The sequence below is a fragment of the Oryx dammah genome, unplaced genomic scaffold (assembly GCF_014754425.2).
Source record: "Oryx dammah isolate SB20612 unplaced genomic scaffold, SCBI_Odam_1.1 HiC_scaffold_13, whole genome shotgun sequence".
Taxonomy (NCBI): Eukaryota; Metazoa; Chordata; class Mammalia; order Artiodactyla; family Bovidae; genus Oryx; species Oryx dammah.
In genome coordinates, this window is record NW_024070197.1 from 52,902,604 (window position 1) to 52,920,760 (window position 18,157).

Here is an 18,157-nt window from a genome sequence, read left to right on the forward strand (position 1 = left end):
AAGCCAGGCCCTGCAGGAGCGTTCTCAGCTTCCACACGTGGAGCAAGCAAGCCACACAGACACACCCCACGTGGCTGAGCTGGGCAGTCACATGGCACAGGAAGGGACAGACACGTCTATAAAGGGAGGGAGTGACGGGCTGGGAATAACCGTCTACTCTTCTGGTATAGATGCTGTGGTTACCCCCATTTTACAGATCGGGCCCCTGAGAAACTTAGAGCCCAAGGTCGTCACAAAGTGAGAACTAGAACCCAGACCCTGCATTCTTACCATCCACACAAAGCTGCCACTCAGCAGTATTTCTTGTTGATTGTCCCTTTCTCCCTGGATACTCGGCGCCCCTTCTATCCCCCTGGAGGTGATGTGGACACTTTGCCCCAGTCCTTTCCCTCTGGGACCCAGGAGATGCTGGGTCTCAGGGCTGGGTGCTCACCCTGAGAGCTGGCTGTGTGTGCAGGCCAAGGGAGCCCACCCCCCATCTCCTGGGCACTGCTCAGAGGCCTCCAGCCCACTGTGTAACCTGCCGTGGCTGATGGGCATTTCACCCCAGGCTTGTAGTGCCCATGGCAACAGCAAGAGGACTGTGAGCTGGAGAGCAGGTGGAGGGCTGGCCAGAGGCTTCGCAGCCCTGGGGAGCCGGTTTGGTTTTCTCGCAGGGCCAGGTGAGTCCCCTTGGTCTCCTGCAGAAAGGTCTTGCAGTCCAAGGCACCCACACCAGTCCTGGGCTCTGGGCCTCTTGAATCTGAAGGACTTGTTCCTGTTAGAGCCAGCATGGAGCATGCACCCCAGCTGAGTTGGGGGGACCCTTCCTGGTGACACCTGCCCCCCAAGCCACAAGAAACCCTGTGCAATGCTCACTGCTCCAGAGGCTCTGCCTTCAAGCTAGCTCTGTCTCCTCATGAGGAAGGGGCGAGGTGGGGGGCGTGATGGCAGGGGGCAGGGCACCCCACTGCAGCCCCCCAGCATTCCTTCTTAGGAGTGTGAGAAAGAATAGAGGGAGTGGATGCCAGCAAGTGTGTCGGCCAGACCCTGTGCTGTGCTGTGTGACCTTGGAAAGCTGTTCAACCTCTCTGAATCTTGTCTTCACCTGTGAAGTGAGGAGAGCACGCATGGCGAGCCCACATGCGTTAAGGAAAACCATCTCCATACAACGCCCACATGGTACCTGGCGTGGAGCAGACAGTCAGTAAATGGGGGTCATGATCACGCAGGGCGCCCACCTCCCTGGGCCTCCGTTTGCTCATCTGGGGAATGGGCACAATGCAGCGGGGACCTGAGGAGTCTGGAGGGGTGAGTGTGGGGCGGGCGGTGGGAGCGGGCCATGTGGGACCACATCCCTGGGCGTGACAGAGCCCTGTGTGTGTGCGCGAGGGCAGGGTTCCACTCCAGCGCCCGAGGGCTTCCTCTGCTGCGGGAGCTGCTGGCCTGGGGGCTCTCCAGGCCACCTGGTGGTACCCCTCACCCGGTAGGGATGGGAGTTAGCAGATATATTCCCCACCTCCCTTATTCCTCCTCCTGGTGCTGGTGAGGGGACTCTGAGACCTAGTGCTTTGTGAAGGTGCTGTCAGCGGGGAGCTGGTTCAAAAGGCAGATGCCCTTTGTTAGGGGAGGTCTGGGCTGGGCCTACTCTTGTGTCTTTAACCAGCTCTCTGGGGGCAGTGCTGGTACTGTGAGGAGCCAGGCTTCCCTGGGAGCCCCAGGCTGGTGGGGAGCGGGGTGGGGTCGGGGTGGTCTGAGCCCCAAGGGCCCAGCAGTAGAAACCTGCTCCTTAACTTGAACTGGCCCTGGAGATCTCCTGCCTTCCTGGAGCATCCCGGGAGGGCCTTGTGAATAAACCGCTTCCACCTGAAGCCTTCTTTGGGGCCTGGCACCCAGCCTGCCGTGTCCACCCCCACACTTCCTTTGTCAGATGGTCAACCTGGAGCGAGTTACTTTGCTTCTCTGAGCCTCAGCATCGGCCTTCCCTGGTGGACCAGTGGTTACGACTCCCCCTTCCAATGCAGGGGAGGTGGGTTTGACCCCTGGTTGGGGAACTAGGTCCCACATGCTGTGGGGCACAGCCAAAAGTTAAAACAAAAATAAATTATTAACTGATCAACTCTGAGCCTCAGCTTCCTCCATCTTCAAAAGAAGGTGGTAACCAGGCTGTTGGGAAGATGAAACAGATGACCATATGTACGGAACCTAGAATGTTAGCGATTATGTTGATGTTTGCAAAGCTGTGTTTGAGGAGATCCACCAGGTGAAGTCTGTGGTTGCAACCTTGTGAGGGGGTTGTTGGGTTTTCCGTGGACTTGACCCTTCATGAAAGGTCAGGCATGCTATATTGGTCAGGGAGAGGGGTTACATCTTTGGGGTTGATCTAGAATGACAATTTTTTTCTGAGCCCAAGACATGGCTCCCTGATTCTTATTTCTTGAGTCTGTTCTTCCTTAAATACATTCCCAAGGGAAATGGTTACTAATGCTTGCAGTTTATTTTCCATTTATTTTTAATGCTAAAGCCACACATACTAATTAAAACCAGCAACAAAATAAGCTTCGTAAGTGGCTTCCCACAAAGTGTGTGTGGAGGGGTTGGTGTGTGGAGGGCAGAGGTCACGGTCAGTGTCGACCTAGGAGGAATGAATAGCTCTGGTTGCCCACGAAGCCCATTACCCCTAACCCCATGTGTCCCAGCTATGTTCCTAGGCTCCAAAAGGCGAGGCAGCGATCGCGTCCTCGACGTGGGATTCATGCTGTATGCCTCCGGGAGGGGAGGCTGGGAGGGGAGGAAAGTGTGAAAACAGATGGAAATGTAATTTTTTAATGACAGCAGCAGATGGCAAAAAGACACAAGAGTATTTGCACCGTGTCGGAGGCATTTGAGAGCTCCCACCCGACTCAGCCGTGATGTGCGCCCTGCGGCTCACGGGCTGGCTCCCCTGCCAGACTCTGGTGGCCTGCAAGCAGCAGGGAGGGACTCGCAGGCCCAGCGGTGGCGATTAGGGGGACACTGCTGGGCTGTGCAGAGCCACAGGCAGCTGGGAAAGACCTGTGGCCACTGGGTGGGGTCCGGAGGTTTCCCCGGGCCAGGCTTTCCAGGACCCTGCAGGCAGTCCAGGGGCTCTGGTTTCAGCCCGTCCCTCCTCTTGGTCCCCTGGGCTGTTGCCCTAGGTGCCATCGCCAGCGCTCAGCTAGACATCCGCTCCCAGCCTTCAGGTGATTCTCCTGCTGCTGGACTGGGTCCCATCCCCACTCCTTCCCCCGGAGCTCTCTTTCTGTAAACTGCTCATCCATTCACGGCACTCCCCGACCTGGATCTCTCACCCGGTCCGCTCAGGATCTGGTCAGGTTCTGGGGAGCAGCTTACACAGCGGCCCTGGAGAACCAGAGCTGTCTGTCTTTCCTGCTTCACTCACCACCGCACTCAGCAGGGAGAAGGACACCTTGAGGGCTGTCGTGAGCAGAGCCAGCCCTGCCGCCGGGAGTAGGAACCACGGCTGTCTGCACGGCTGGGCCAGAGGCATCTGAGAACTTCACCTACATCAGTCATTCCCTCTCCGCCTCCCGAGGGCTCTAGGAGGTGAAGGTCGGAAGAGGTACCAGTTGGAGTGGCTGGGCCCCACCAGTGAATTCGCCAGTGGCCAGAAACAGCAGGGGAGCCAGGCGTGCAGGGGTCATGCTATCACCCCTGCCTCGAGACCTTAGAGGGGCCCAGGTAGTGAAGCAGTCTTTGTCCTTGGCGGGTACCATCCCAAGGCCCCTTTCAGCTGGGGTGAGGGAAGAGAGAGTTTCAGGAGGAGGTGTTTTTCCGCTCTGCATGTCCCTTGTGCTTCCATGACTATAATTCTAGCCACCTCCCTAGCTGGGAGACGCCACCCGCAGCAAGTCGCTGCTTCCCCACCATTCCCCGCGGACCACGGGAGAGCGGTGGATATCTGGGTGGTTTCCACCTTTTGGCTGTTGTGAATCCTGGCGCTTATAAGGACCTTGTCCAATACTTGTTTGTCCAGTATTTGTCCAATACATGTCCAATACTTTGGCCACCAGATACGAAAAACTGACTCACTTGAAAAGACCCTGATGCTGGGACAGATTGAAGGTGGGAGAAGGAGACGACAGAGGATGAAATGGTTGGATGGCATCACTGACTCAATGGACATGAATTTGAGTAAACTCTGAGAGTTGGTGATGGACAGGGAGGCCTGGCGTGCTGCAGTCCATGGGGTCGCAAAGAGTCAGTCACTCAGTGACTGAACTGAACTGAAGGACCTTGGTGTCTACTCCAGTTTGAGGCTCCCAGACGCCCCCATCTTGTAGTGTGGAAGACCGCACCCGCTTTGTCTCGTTCTGCCTACAGCCCTGTGAGATAAGCAGCGGCAAGTCCCCACGCTCCCAGAAAGGACGCCAGGATTCTGGGCTCTGTTAGCACTCATGATCCCCCCAGGGCCTCTTTGAACCTCGGCTCTCCTACCAGCTCTTTTCCTTTGTGCGTTTACAGTCTGCAGAAATCAGGGAGGGAAGGCCTCTCCAACTTCGAAACACAAATATTTGCCAGTCAAGGAAACATTGCCCCATCAATCAAAACCCAGACAAGTTGGCACACACACTCTGCAAATGCTTGAGGGAGCTTCTGTTTTAGGAGGGGCCATGTGGCCTGCCACCCCCCTCTTCCTCAAATACCCTGGGGACTCCTTCCCCTCCTACCTCTCTTGCAGATGAAAATACAGACGTTCAGAGTGGTCACTTGCTCTCGGTTACTCAGCATTCCCGAGGGACCTTTTATTTTCTTGGAAAGTATTTGTCTTCGTAAATGACACAATGAAGGAAATCTCCAGGCTAGTTATGATAATTTCCAACGCAGATAAACAACAAACCACTTTCCAGGCCATGTGAATGGGCAGAACTGGATGATGGCTTTATTTCATCTTCCCAACAACCTGACATGGGGCAGTTTTCTGGATGGTTAGACAGGAAAGTGTGTGGTTTTGTGGGGTGAGGGAGCTTTCCTGAAGGGATCTAGAACCCTAAAATACTCATGTCACATATGCTTTTTCTTGGAGCCTAAAGCTAATGCTGTCAAATTCAGCATCACCCTCCCCCCCACCCCAGTCCTCCTCTAGCTGCTTCCCCTCAGGCGGAAGCTCTCCTGGCTTATCATCACCCCACTGGAATCCCCCTGACCCTGGTTAGAGGTCAGTCCTCTATCCTCACCCAGACCACTGAATCAGAAGTCTGCGGGAGCGTGCACGTCAACACTGGGCATCTCTGGGGGAAGGGTGAGGGAGGGTAGGGAAGGGATGCTGCCAGAGGAGGGCATGAGAACCACTGCTGCAATGGTTCACGCGAACCCACTCTATAGAGGGCACCCGGACGGACCAACAGTTAAGAGCTGAACTCACTGATAACCTATTTGAAAACTTGCCCCTTCACAGGTTTCACCTGTGGAGCCTGTAAAAGTGCAGGTTGTGAGCCTTTCCTCCAGCAGTTTCTGAATTGGAATATGTGGGTGCGATGAAGGAATCTGCGTTTTTATAGATGTTACCCCGAGTACAGGGAGGCCAGAAGATTGTGAACTCACAGGAACCCCACCCCCCCCCTCGCTGGGGGGGGGGGGGCCCCCCCCCGTCCTGCGTTTGTGTAGCCAGGTTTCACCGTTACCAATTACATGCTTTAACTCCTGGCTCCGAAGAGGGCGACGGAGGATGAGATGGTTGGGTGGCATCACCGACTCGATGGACATGAGTTTGAGCAAGCTGGGGGAGATGGTGATGGACAGGGAAGCCTGGCGCGCTGCAGTCCAAGGGGTTGCAGAGTCGGACACGACTGAGCGACTGAACAACTCCCGGCCCCGAATCCCACCCAGCCCCAGTTTGACTCGCAGTGTGGGAGGGCAGGCGCCCGGGGCTCGTGAAGGGACACCGAGGGCGGTCCTAGGTGCAGGTGAGCGGGAGGCTGCAGGTGAGCGGCTCACGGGAGGGGCGAGACCGGGACACGGGGGAGGACGGGGCCTGCCGCCAGGGGGCGGGACCCGCTCGCAGCCACGTTCAAGTTGGCCAATCCGCGGGCTCGTAACAGTCACTCTCCCCGCCTTCCACCTCCCCACGTAGAGCGCCGTCTTCCTATAGGCCGGCCAGGGCTCCTTCCGGCCAGGGGGCGGGCTTTACGCGGTGGCGGGAAAGCGGCGGACACAGCGGTGTTTTCTCGGAAGCTGAGAGACCTGAGGCGGCGGCGGCGGCGAGTCCTGTGTCGGCCGGTGGCTACGCCATGGACGCAGCGGAAGTGGAGTTTCTGGCCGAGAAAGAGCTGGTCACCATCATCCCAAACTTCAGCCTGGACAAGATCTACCTCATCGGGGTGAGAATCGCCGGGCCTCCGGCTCGCTCTGGTGGGCTCCCGCTCCCGGCGGGCTGGATTGTCGGGGCCCAGGGCCCGCAGGTGTAGTCGGGCTGGGCTGGGCAACCGGTGCAGCGGGGTGGCGGGGCGCGGGGCCGGCCGAGACCGCGCAGGGCGTCAGCTCGCGGACTGCGGAGGTCCAAGCCCTGCGTTTGTGAGTGACGGGGTGTGCGTGTTTGCAGGGCGACCTGGGGCCTTTCAACCCCGGCCTACCGGTGCAGGTACCTCTGTGGCTGGCAGTCAACCTGAAGCAGAGGCAGAAGTGTCGGCTGCTCCCGCCCGAGTGGATGGACGTGGGTGAGGACGCGGAGGGGGCCCCGCGAGTGGTTGGGAGGCGGGGTGCCGTTTGGGGCGTGTGTACCAACTGTAGTTCAGGTTTTCACTGTAATATTATTTCCGCTCTCTTTATTTAAATTTTTTTTTAATTTTCTTTTTATTTGTTTAGCTGCGCCAGGTCTTAGTTGCAGGCATTCAGGGTCTTTTAGTTGTGATTTGGGGGATCTAGTTCCTTGACCAGGGATTGAACCTGGGCCTCTTTCAATGGGGGGGCGAGTCTTAGCCACTGGACCACCAGGGAGGTCCCTGATTTTTCTTTTATATTGGAGTATTAGTTGAATAACAACGTTGGGTTAGTTCTTGGTGTGCAGCAAAGTGATTCAGGTATATGTGCACGTGTCCACTCTTTTTTTGAAATTCTACATCTTGGTTATTAGGGAATATTGAGCAGAGTTCTATGTGCTATACAGTAGGTGCTTGTTGGTTATCCATTTTAAATCTAGCAGGACACATTCCTGTAGCACATAGAACTGTGCTCCAGGTTATGCGGCATCCTGAATGGGAGGGGAGTTTGGGGGAGAGTGGATATATGTATGTGGATGGCTGAGTCCCTTTGCTGTTCACCTGAAACTGTCACAACATTGTTGTTAATTGGCTATACCTCAATACAAAATGGGACTTCCCAGGTGGCTCAGTAGGTGAGAATCCACCTGCAGTGCAGGAGTCGCAAGGGATGTGGGTTTGATCCCTGGGTGGGAAAGATCTCTGGAGGAGGGCATGGCCACCCACTCCAGTATTCGTCCCTGGAGAATCCCCTTGGACAGAGGAGCCTGTCGGCCTATTGTCCATGGGGTCACAAAGAGTTGGACATGACTGAAGCAACTGAGCACACACATGTGCAATAGAAAATAATAAATGTAATAGTGTGTATATCTCAGTCCCAAACTCCCAAGGTATCCCTCCCCTCCACTTTTCCCCTTTACTAACTCAAAGTTTATTTTCTAAGCCTGAGTCTGTTTCTGTTTTGTAAATAAGGTCATTTGTATCATTTTTTTTTAGATTCCCCATATAAGGCATATCATAGGGGGAACCTAAAAAATATGTATCACCTATATGATACAGATATTTTCTCCTATATTGTAGGGGTGGTTTTTTCACATTCTTCATAGTGTCCTTTGACACGCAGTGTTTAAAATTTTAATGAAGTGCTGATAATCAACTCTTTATTCTGTTGCTTGTGCTTTTAGCATTTGTCTTTTTCTGTCTGGTTTACGTCACTTAGCATGATGATATCCAGGTCCACCGGTGTTGCTGCAAGGGACATTATTTCATTTCATTCTTTTTAATGGCTGGGTGATACGTGTGTGTGTGTGTGTGTGTGTGTCTGTGTGTGTCGGTGTGTCTGTGTGTGTGTCTGTGTCGGTGTGTCTGTGTGTGTGTCTGTGTGTGTCTGTGTGTGTACGTGGACATTTGCATTGCTTCCATGTCTGGGCTACTGTAAACAGGGCTGCAGTGAATACTGGGGTGCATGCGTTTATTTATTTTTGGCTGCACTGTGCAGTATATGGGATCTTAGTTCCCTGACTAGGGATAGAACCCAAGCCCCCTGCACTGAAAGCTCTGAGTCTTAGCCACTGGACTTCCAGGGAAGTGCCACTTGTATTTTTTTCTTTTTTTAAATTTCAGATAACTCTTTTTTGTTTGTTTTTAACACATTTAGTTTTTTATGTATTTATATTTGGCTGTGTCAGGGGCTTTTCTGATAGCTCAGTTGTTAAAGAATCCTCCTGCAATGCAGGAGACCCTGGTTCGATTCCCAGGTTAGGAAGATCCACTGGAGAAAGGAAAGGTTACCTACTCCAGTATTTTGGGGCTTCCCTTGTGGCTCAGCGGGTAAAGAATCAGCCTGCAATGTGGGGGACCTGGGTTCTATCCCTGGGTTGGGAAGGTCCCCTGGAGAACGGAAAGGCTAGCCACTGCAGTATTCTGGCCTGGAGAATTCCGTGGATAGTCCATGGGGTCGCAAAGAGAAATGACTGAGCGACTTTCACTCACTCACTCACTCACTCACTCTTCTGGCTGTGCTGGGTCTTCACTGCTGCACAGGCCTTTGTCTGGTCGTGGTGAGCGGGGGCTGCTCTCTAGTTTCAGTGCCCCAGCTTCTCACTGCAGCGGCTTCTCCCATTGCTGAGATCAGCCGTTGTGGTTCACGAGCTCTAGAGCACAGGCTCAGCAGTTGTGGTGCACAGGCTTAGTTGCTCTGCAGCATGTGGGATATTCCCAGACGAGGGATTGAACCCACGTCTCCCGCCTTGACAGGCAGATTCTCTACCACTGAGTCACCAGGGAGGCCCTCAGCTTATACCTTTTTTTTTTTTAGTTTGCATTTTTTTCTCTTATATTTTTAAATTATTTTATTTTTAATTGAAAGATAATTGCTTTACAATATTGGTTTGATTTCTGCCATACATCAACATAATTTAGCCAGAGTGATTTAAGTCAGAGAGAGAAAAACAAATCTCTTAACCACATGTATATGGAATCTAGAAAGATGGTACTGATAAACCGATTGCAGGGCAGCAGTGGAAATGCAGACATAGAAAACAGCTTGTATCTTTTTGAACTGGGTATTTTTCCAGGTAGATGCCAAGTGGTGGGATTGCAGAATCATGGTAATTCTTTTTTTAGTTTTCTGAGGACCCTCTATACTGTTCTCCGTAGTGGCTCCACCAGTTTACGTTCCCACCCTCAGCATTTATTGTTTGTAGTTTTTTAAAAAAACATTTTATTGTAACTTCTGTTTCAGGAAAGTATCTGAGTGGCTTCTTGGCTAAGTCTTGTCCACCTCTTGCAACCCCATGGCCTGTAGCCCGCCAGGCTCTTCTGTCCATAGGATTTCCCAGACAAGAATACCGGAGTGTGTTGCCATTTCCTTCTCCAGGGATCTGCCTGACCCAGGGATGGAACTCAGGTCTCCTGCATTGCAGGCAGATTCTTTACTGACTGAGGCACCGGGAAGCCCCTATTTGTAGATTTTTTTTTTTTTTTTAATGTATTTTCTTGTCCGTGCTGCATGTCATGTGGGATCTTAGTTCCCTGACCAACCAGGGATCTAACCCATGCCACTTGCCTTGGAAACCTGGAGTCTTAACCACTGGACCTCTAGGGAAGTCCTTATTTTTTGTAGAATTTTTGATGATCACCATTCTAATTGGTGTGGGTTGATATCTGATTGTAGTTTTTTTTTTTTTTTTAAGAACTTTATTTTTTCATTGTATTTAGTTGTCGACTCTCCCGGATCTTCTTTGCTGCTCGGCTTTTCTCTAGTTTCGGCGAGCCGGGGCTCTTCTTTCATTCTGGGGTGCAGGCTTCTCTTGTTGCAGAGCACAGGCTCTAGGGCACTTGGGCTTCTGTAGTTGAGTCTCGTGGGCTCAGTAGTCGTGATTTTCAGGCTCTAAAGCGCAGGCTCAATATTGTGAAGCACGGGCTTAATTACTCCAAGGCACATGGGAGTCTTCTTGGACCAGGAATCAAACCGGTGTCTCCTGCATTGGCAGGCAGATTCTTTTCCACTGAGCCACCAGGAAAGCCCTCATTGTAGTTTTGATTGGATTTCTCTCATAACTAGTGACATTGACATGTACCTCTTAGTAGACGTCTGTATGTCGTCTTTGGAGAAAAGTCTTTTTAGGTCTCCTGCCTGTGTTTTGATTGAGTGTTTTTTTTTTTTTTTCATATTTGAGATGCATGAGCTCTTTGCAAAATTTGGAGATTGATCTTTTAACATGTCCCATTCTGTGGGTTGTCTTTTGTTTATGGTTTACTTTGCCGTGCAAAAGCTTTTGAGTTTAATGAGGTCCTTTTTGTTTTTGACTTTACATTAGAGTATAGTTGATTAACAATGTTGTGTAGTTTCAGGTGGACAGCAAAGTGATTCAGTTAAACATATACGTGTATCCACCCTTTTAAAATTTCTTTTCTCATTTAGGCTATTAGACTATTGAGCAGAGTTCATTGTTGGTTAGGTCATTGTTGGTTATCTATTTTATTTATTTATTTTTAACTTTTTCTTTGGTATTGGGGTATAATTGATTAATAATGTTATGATGTTACAGGTAGACGGCAAAGTGACTTAGCCATCCGTATATATGTATCCATTCTCCCCCAGATGCCCCTCTCATTCAGAATACCACATAACATTGAGTGGAGTTCCATAAACTATAGAGTAGGTCCTTGTTGGTTATCCGTTTTGAATATACCAGAGTGTACATGTCTATTCCAAACTACTATTCTTTCCCCCTGGCAACCATAAGTTCTTTCTCTGTGAGTCTTTCTGTTTTGTAGGGTGGTTTGTATCATTTCTTTTTAGATTCCACATATATGGAATGTCATACGATATTTCTCTTCTGACTTACTTCACTCACTATGACAATTTCTGGGTCCATCCATGTTGCTACATATGACATTATTTCATTCTTTTTAATGGCTGAGTAATATTCCTAGTACATATGTAACATTTCTTTATCCATTCCTCTCTCTATGGACATTTAGGTTGCTTCCGTGTCTTGGCTGCTGTAGACAATGCTGCAATGAACATTGGGATGCATGCATCCTTCAGGATCATGTTTTTCTCTGGATATATGCCCAGGACTGGGATTGCAGGGTCATCTATAAGATAGCTCTGTTTTTTAAGGAACCTCCATACCGTTCTCCAGAGTGGCTGCACCAATTTACATTCCCACCAACAGTGTCAGAGAGTTCCCTTCTCTCCACACCCTCTACGGCGTTTATTGTGTGTGCATTTTTTGATGGTAGCTATTCTGGCTGCTGTGAGGTGATATTTCCTTGTAGTTTTGATTTGCATTTCTCTAATAATCAGCGATGTTAAACATTATTTAAGTGCCTTTTGGCCATCTGTCTTCTTTGGAGAAATGTCTGTTTAGGTCTTCTGCCCATTAGTTGATAGGGTTGTTTTAATGTTGTTAAGCATCCTGAGCTTTTGTAAATTTGGAGACTAATCCCTTGTTGGTCACATCATTTGCAGACATCTCCCATTCTGTGGGTTGTCTTTTCTTGTTTTTATTTTACATTGGAGTGTAGTTGATTAACAGTGTTGTATATTTTCAGGTGTACAGAAAAGTAATTCAGTTATACATATACATATATTTTCTCTTTTTCAAATTCTTTTTTCATTTAAGCTATTGGAGATTGTTGAGAGTTCTCTGTGCTCTACGGTAGGTCCTTATTGGTTATCTGTTTTAAACATTTTAGTGTGTATATGTCAATTCCAAGCTCTCAATTCACCCCTTCCCTCCACCTTTTTCCACTGGTAACACTGTTTGTTTTTTAAGTCTGTGACTGTTTCTGTTTTGTAAATAAGTGTATTTGCATATTTTTGAATTCTGCATATAAGTGACATTATGTGATACTTGCTTTTCTCTGTGTGGCTTACCTCACTTAGTATGATAATCTTCAGGTATATCCATGTTACTGCAAGTGGCATTATTTCATTCTTTTTCATGGCTGAGTAATATTCCAGTGTATATATGTAGCATATCTTCTTTATGAATTTATCTGTTGATAGACATTTAGGTTTCTTCCTTGTCTCAGCTATTGTAAGCAGCACTGCTATGAACATAGGTGTGCATGTATCTTTTTAAATTATAGCTTTGTCCAAATATATGCCCAGGAGTGGGATTGCTGGATCATATGGTAACTCTGTTTTTAGTTTTTTAAGGAACCTCCATACTGTTCTCCATAGTGACTGTTGTTCAGTAGCTAAGTCGTGTCTGACTCTTTGCGACCCCATGGACTGCAGCACACCAGGCTACTCTGTCCTCCACTATCTCCCAGAGTTTATTCAACTTTATGTACATTGGGTTGATATGCTATCTAACCATCTCATCTTCTTCTGCCCCTTCTTTTGCCTTCAGTCTTTCCCAGCATCAGGGTCTTTTCCAAGGGGTCAACTCTTTGCATCAGGTGGCCAAAGTATTGGAAATTCAGCATCAGGACTTTGAGTGAAAGTTCAGGGTTGATTTCCTCTGGGATTGGCTGGTCTGGTCTTGTGGTCCAATGAACTCTCGAGTCTCAGCACCACGGTTTGTCCCCACCAGCGGTGTAGGAGGGTTCCCTTTTCTCCACACCCTCTCCAGCATTTACTGTTTGTAAACCTTTTGATGATGGCCATTCTGACCAGTGTGAGGTGATATCTCATTGTAGTTTTGGTTTCCATTTCTCCAATAATTAGTGATGTTGAGCATCTTCTCATGTGCCTGTGGTCATCTATGTGTCTTCTTTGGACAGAAGTCTGTTTAGGTCTCCTTCCTTTTTTTTGATGGGTTGTTTATTTTTTTGATATTGAGCTACATGAGCTCTTTGTCAGTTTTGGAGATTGATCCCTTGTTAGTCTCATCATTTGCAAATGTTTCTCCCATTTTGTGGATTGGCTTATCATTTTCCTTATGGTTTCCTCTGCTGTGCAAAAGCTTTTCAGTTTCATTTGGTACCATTTATTTTCGGTTTTAATTTTTATTTTCTATCAGAGTATAGTTGAATAACAGTGTTCTTAGTTCCAAGTGTACAGCATAGTAGCTCAGTGATACATATACATATGTCTTTTTCTCAAATTCTTTTCCTATTTGGTTATTAAAGAATAGTGAGCAGAGTTACGTTTGGTATACTGTAGATCCTTGTGGGTTATTTATTGTAAATATAGTAGTGCGTTTATGTCAATCCCAAACTCCCAATTTATTTTTCCCCTCCACTTTTCTGTGAGTCTGTTTAAGTTCATTTGTGTCTTTGTCTGGCTTACTTCATTTATTTTGAAAATCTCCAGGTCCATCCATGTGGCTGCAAATGGAATTATATCATTGTTTTTTTTTAATTGAAGTGTATATGATTTATAATGTTGTACCATCTCAGCTACACAGCAAACTGACTCAGTTATATATATATTTTTAATATTCCTTTCCATTATGGTTTATCCCAGGAGGTTGGATATAGTTCCAGTGTTAAACAATAGGACCTTGTTGTTTATCCAGTCTAACAGTTTGCATCTACCAACCCAAAACTCCCAGGCCACTCCCTCTTCCCCTCCACCCCTCCCCTTACCAATCAAAAGTCTGATCTTGGTGTGAGTCTGTTTCTGTTTTGTAGATAGGTTCATTTGTGCCATATTTCATTGTTTAGGTGTTTATAACTCTTTATTTGACATAGTTTCAAACTTACAGAAACACTGTAAGAATACTGTAAACAAAATCCATATACCCTCTACACAGATTCACCAGTTTCCATCTGCCAATCTGTGGAGAGGCATATTAATTTTTTCCTGAATCATTGAGAATAAGTTGGAGACAATGTATACCTTTAGCAGTACACCATGTGTACTTCCTAAGAGCAAGAATATTTTCTTATATTACTTTAGTATAATTCTCAAAATTATGAAATTTAACATTGATACAATATTATCTAATCCACAGTCCATATTCACATTTTAAAAGTGTCCCACTAGTGTCCTTTACAGCTATTATTTCTCCATTTCGGGATCCAGTTCACAGTCCCGCAAAGGATTTAGTGTTCTTTTTCTATAGACTCCTTTAATCTGGAACATTTCCTCAATCTTTGTCTTTATTGGTCTTAAAATTTTTAAGGGTCCAGCAGTTATTTTATAGACTGTCAGCTTGGATTTGCCTCACATTTCCTCAGAATTAGATTCAAGTTATACATTTTTAGCAGAGATGCCTGGGAAGTGATGTTGGGGCCTTCTCACTGCATTATACCAAGAGGCACATAATGGGAAGGAAATCCAAAAAAAGAGGCAGTATATGTATATTTATAGCTGGTTTGCGCTTCTCTGCTAGCTCAGTTGGTAAAGAATCCGCTTGCAATGCAGGAACCCCACTCCTGGGTCAGGAAGATCCCTAGAGAAGGGATAGGCTATCCTCTCCAGTATTCTTGGGCTTCCCTGGTGGCTCAAATGGTAATGAATCTGCCTGCAGTGCGAGCTACCTGAGTTCGATTCCTGGGCTGGGAAGATCCCCTGGAGGAGGGCATGGCAACCCACTCCAGTATTCTTGCCTGGAGAATCCCCTGGACAGAAGAGCCTGGCGGGCTGCAGTCCATGGGGTGCCAAAGAGCTGGACACGACTGAAAGACTAAGCACAGCATAGCTGATTCACTTCGCTGTACAGTAGAAACTAACACAGCATTGTAAAGCAACTGTACTCCAAAAAAGAAAAAAGAGACACATCACATCAGATTGCCCTGAAATTGATGAACTTGACTTTGATCCATTTTCTTATCACTTTCTTACTCAGCAGTTTTTACATCCATTGATTTACTTCTATATTTATTTGCTGTCATTTTATTGTAAAAGAGAGCCCATCACATCTATTTATGTATGTATGTATGCATTTATTTATATTAAAAGAAACTCATGGATTTTTATTTTATACAATTGGTTAAAACCAACTATTTTACTATATACCGTAATATTAAAGTTGTTTCAAATTTGGCCAGTGGGAGCCCCTTTGGGCTGGCTGCTCTGTCCTTTTATTATGTCACTGTCATTCTTTGAGCACATTTTTATTTCTGGGACAAGATGTTTCAGGCTTAGTTAAGTTTTCCCTACCCCAAACTCCGATTGGTCTTCTCAGCTTGTTTTATCTTAATGGAGAACAGCATTGAGAAACCACATGCCATGGACTTCCCTGGTGATGCGGTGGTTAATACTTTATCATCTGATGCAGAGGGTAGGAGTTTAGTCCCTGGTCAGAAAACTAAGATCCCACATGCTTTGCAGCCAAAAATCCAAAAATAGTGTTACAAACACTATTGTAACAACTTCAAATAAAGAGTTTAAAAAATTGGTACACATCAAAAAAAATCTTCGAAAAAAAAAAAGAAACCTTGTGCCAAACATACTGTTGCTTCTACCCTCTCCTCAGACAAGCTAGGGGAAAATTTAAATATACAGTATATATGCACACGCACTGGATTTTTTTTTATCATATATTTCAAGTTCTCACAATATAATTGGACTTGCAGATTTAAAGGTATGGTTGATTATCACTAATACTTGCATCTCCTCTCCCACCTTTTCCTACATTTTAATTGCATATAAATATGGAAAAATTAAGAATGATGCTGTATCTACTTTCTGTTCTGTAACCCTATGTTTGTGTGTACATGTGTGCGCTCACTAGGTAGATTGTGTCAGACTCTTTGCGACCCCATGGACTGTAGCCCGTCAGGCTCCTCTGTCCATGGGATTTTAGGCAAGAATACTGAGTGGGTTGCCATTTCCTTCTCCAGGATATGCCATATTTTAGATTCCACATATAACTGATATATGATTTGTCCTGACTTACTTCACTTAGTTTGGTGATGTCTAGTTCCATCCATGTTGCTGCAAATGGCATCATACTATTCTTTTTTATGGATAAGTAGTATTTCATTGTATGTATTTACCATATAAATATATATGAATTTATCTTTATGAATTCATCTGTTGATGGACATTTGGGTTTCTTCCATGTCTCAGCTATTGTAAGCAGGGCTGCTATGAACATAGGGTGCATGTAACTTTTTGAATTATAGTTTTGTCCAAGAAAGGCAGTGCCAAAGAATGCTCAAACTACTGCACAATTGCACTCATCTCACATGCTAGTAAAGTAACGCTCAAAATTCTCCAAGCCAGGCTTTAGCAATATGTGAACCGTGAACTTCCAAATGTTCAAGCTGGTTTTAGAAAAGGCAGAGGAACCAGAGATCCAATTGCCAACATCTGCTGGATCATAGAAAAAGCAAGAAAGTTCCAGAAAAACATCTATTTCTGCTTTATTGACTATGCCAAAGCCTTTGACTGTGTGGATCACAGCAAACTGGAAAATTCTGAAAGAGATGGGAATACCACACCACCTGACCTGCCTCTTGAGAAACCTGTATGCAGGTCAGGAAGCAACAGTTAGAACTGGACATGGAACAACAGACTGGTTCCAAATAGGAAAAGGAGTACATCGAGGCTATATATTGTCACCCTGCTTATTTAACTTATATGCAGAGTACATCATGAGAAATGCTGGGCTGGATGAAGCACAAGCTGGAATCAAGACTGCCGGGAGAAATATCAGTCACCTCAGATATGCAGATGACACCACCCTTATGGCAGAAAGTGAAGAGGAACTCAAAAGCCTCTTGATGAAAGTGAAAGAGGAGAGTGAAAAAGTTGGCTTAAAGCTCAACATTCAGAAAACTAAGATCATGGTATCCGGTCCTATCACTTCACAGCAAATAGATGGGGAAACAGTGGAAACAGTGACAGACTTTATTTTTTTGGCTCCAAAATCACTGCAGATGGTGACTGCAGCCATGAAATTAAAAGACACTTACTCCCTGGAAGGAAAGTTATGACCAACCTAGACAGCATATTAAATAGCAGAGACACTACTTTGCTGACAAAGGTCCGTCTAGTCAAGGCTATGGTTTTTTTAGTGGTCATGTATGGATGTGAGAGTTGGACTGTGAAGAAAGCTGAGCGCCGAAGAATTGATGCTTTTGAACTGTTGTGTTGGAGAAGACTCTTGAGAGTCCTTTGGACTGCAAGGAGATCCAACCAGTCCACTCTGAAGGAGATTAGCCCTGGGTGTTCACTGGAGGGACTGATGCTGGAGCTGAAACTCCAATACTCTGGCCACCTGATGCAAACAGCTGACTCATTGAAAAAGACCCTGATGCTGAGAGGGATTCGGGGCAGGAGGAGAAGGGGATGACAGAGGATGAGATGGCTAGATGGCATCACCAACTCAATGGACATGAGTTTGGGTGAACTCCGGGAGTGGACAGGGAGGCCTGGTGTGCTGCGATTCATGGTGTTACAAAGAGTCGGACACGACTGAGCAACTGAACTGAACTGAATAATTAAAGAGTCGAGCATCTTTTTCATGTGCTTTTTGCCATCTGTCTGTGCCATCTTTGGAGAAATGTCTATTTACATCTTCTGCCCATTTTTTAAAAAAGTGAGTATTTATTCTGGCTGTGTTGGGTCTTCACTGCTGCACAGGCCTTTGTCTGTTTGTGGGTAGTGGGGGCTACTTCGCAGTTGCGGTTCACGGGCTGCCTGTTGCAGTGGCCACTCTGGTTGTGGAGTGCAGGCTGTAGGGTGCTCGGGCTTCAGTAGTTGCGGTGCATGGGCTCAGTCATTGCTGCTCCCAGGCTCTGGAGCACAGATGCGGTGCACAGCCTTAGTTGCTATGCAGCACGTGGCATCTTCCCGGATCAGGGATTGAACCCATGTCTTCTGCATTGGTAGGTGGATTCTTTAGCACTGAGCTGCCAGAGAAACTGCCCGTTTTTTGATTGGATTGTTCAAGCTTTTTTGTTGTTGAATTGTATGAGTTGTTTGTAAATTTTGGAGATTAAGCCCTTGTAGCGGAGAAGGCAATGGCACCCCACTCCAGTACTCTTGCCTGGAAAATCCTATGAACGAAGGAGCCTGGTGGGCT

At 47.1% G+C, this 18,157-nt stretch overlaps 1 protein-coding gene across 1 annotated transcript in view; it reads left to right on the forward strand.

Annotated features, from left to right (window-relative positions):
- Positions 1-6,133: 6,133 nt before the first annotated feature.
- Positions 6,134-18,157, forward strand: part of GINS2 (GINS complex subunit 2) — a 38,037-nt gene continuing 26,013 nt past the window's right edge. The window contains exons 1-2 of the mRNA XM_040253980.1: positions 6,134-6,338; positions 6,560-6,674. Coding sequence (XP_040109914.1) covers positions 6,249-6,338; positions 6,560-6,674 — 205 coding nt within the window. The 5' untranslated portion in view covers positions 6,134-6,248. The remainder of the gene's footprint in view (positions 6,339-6,559; positions 6,675-18,157) is intronic.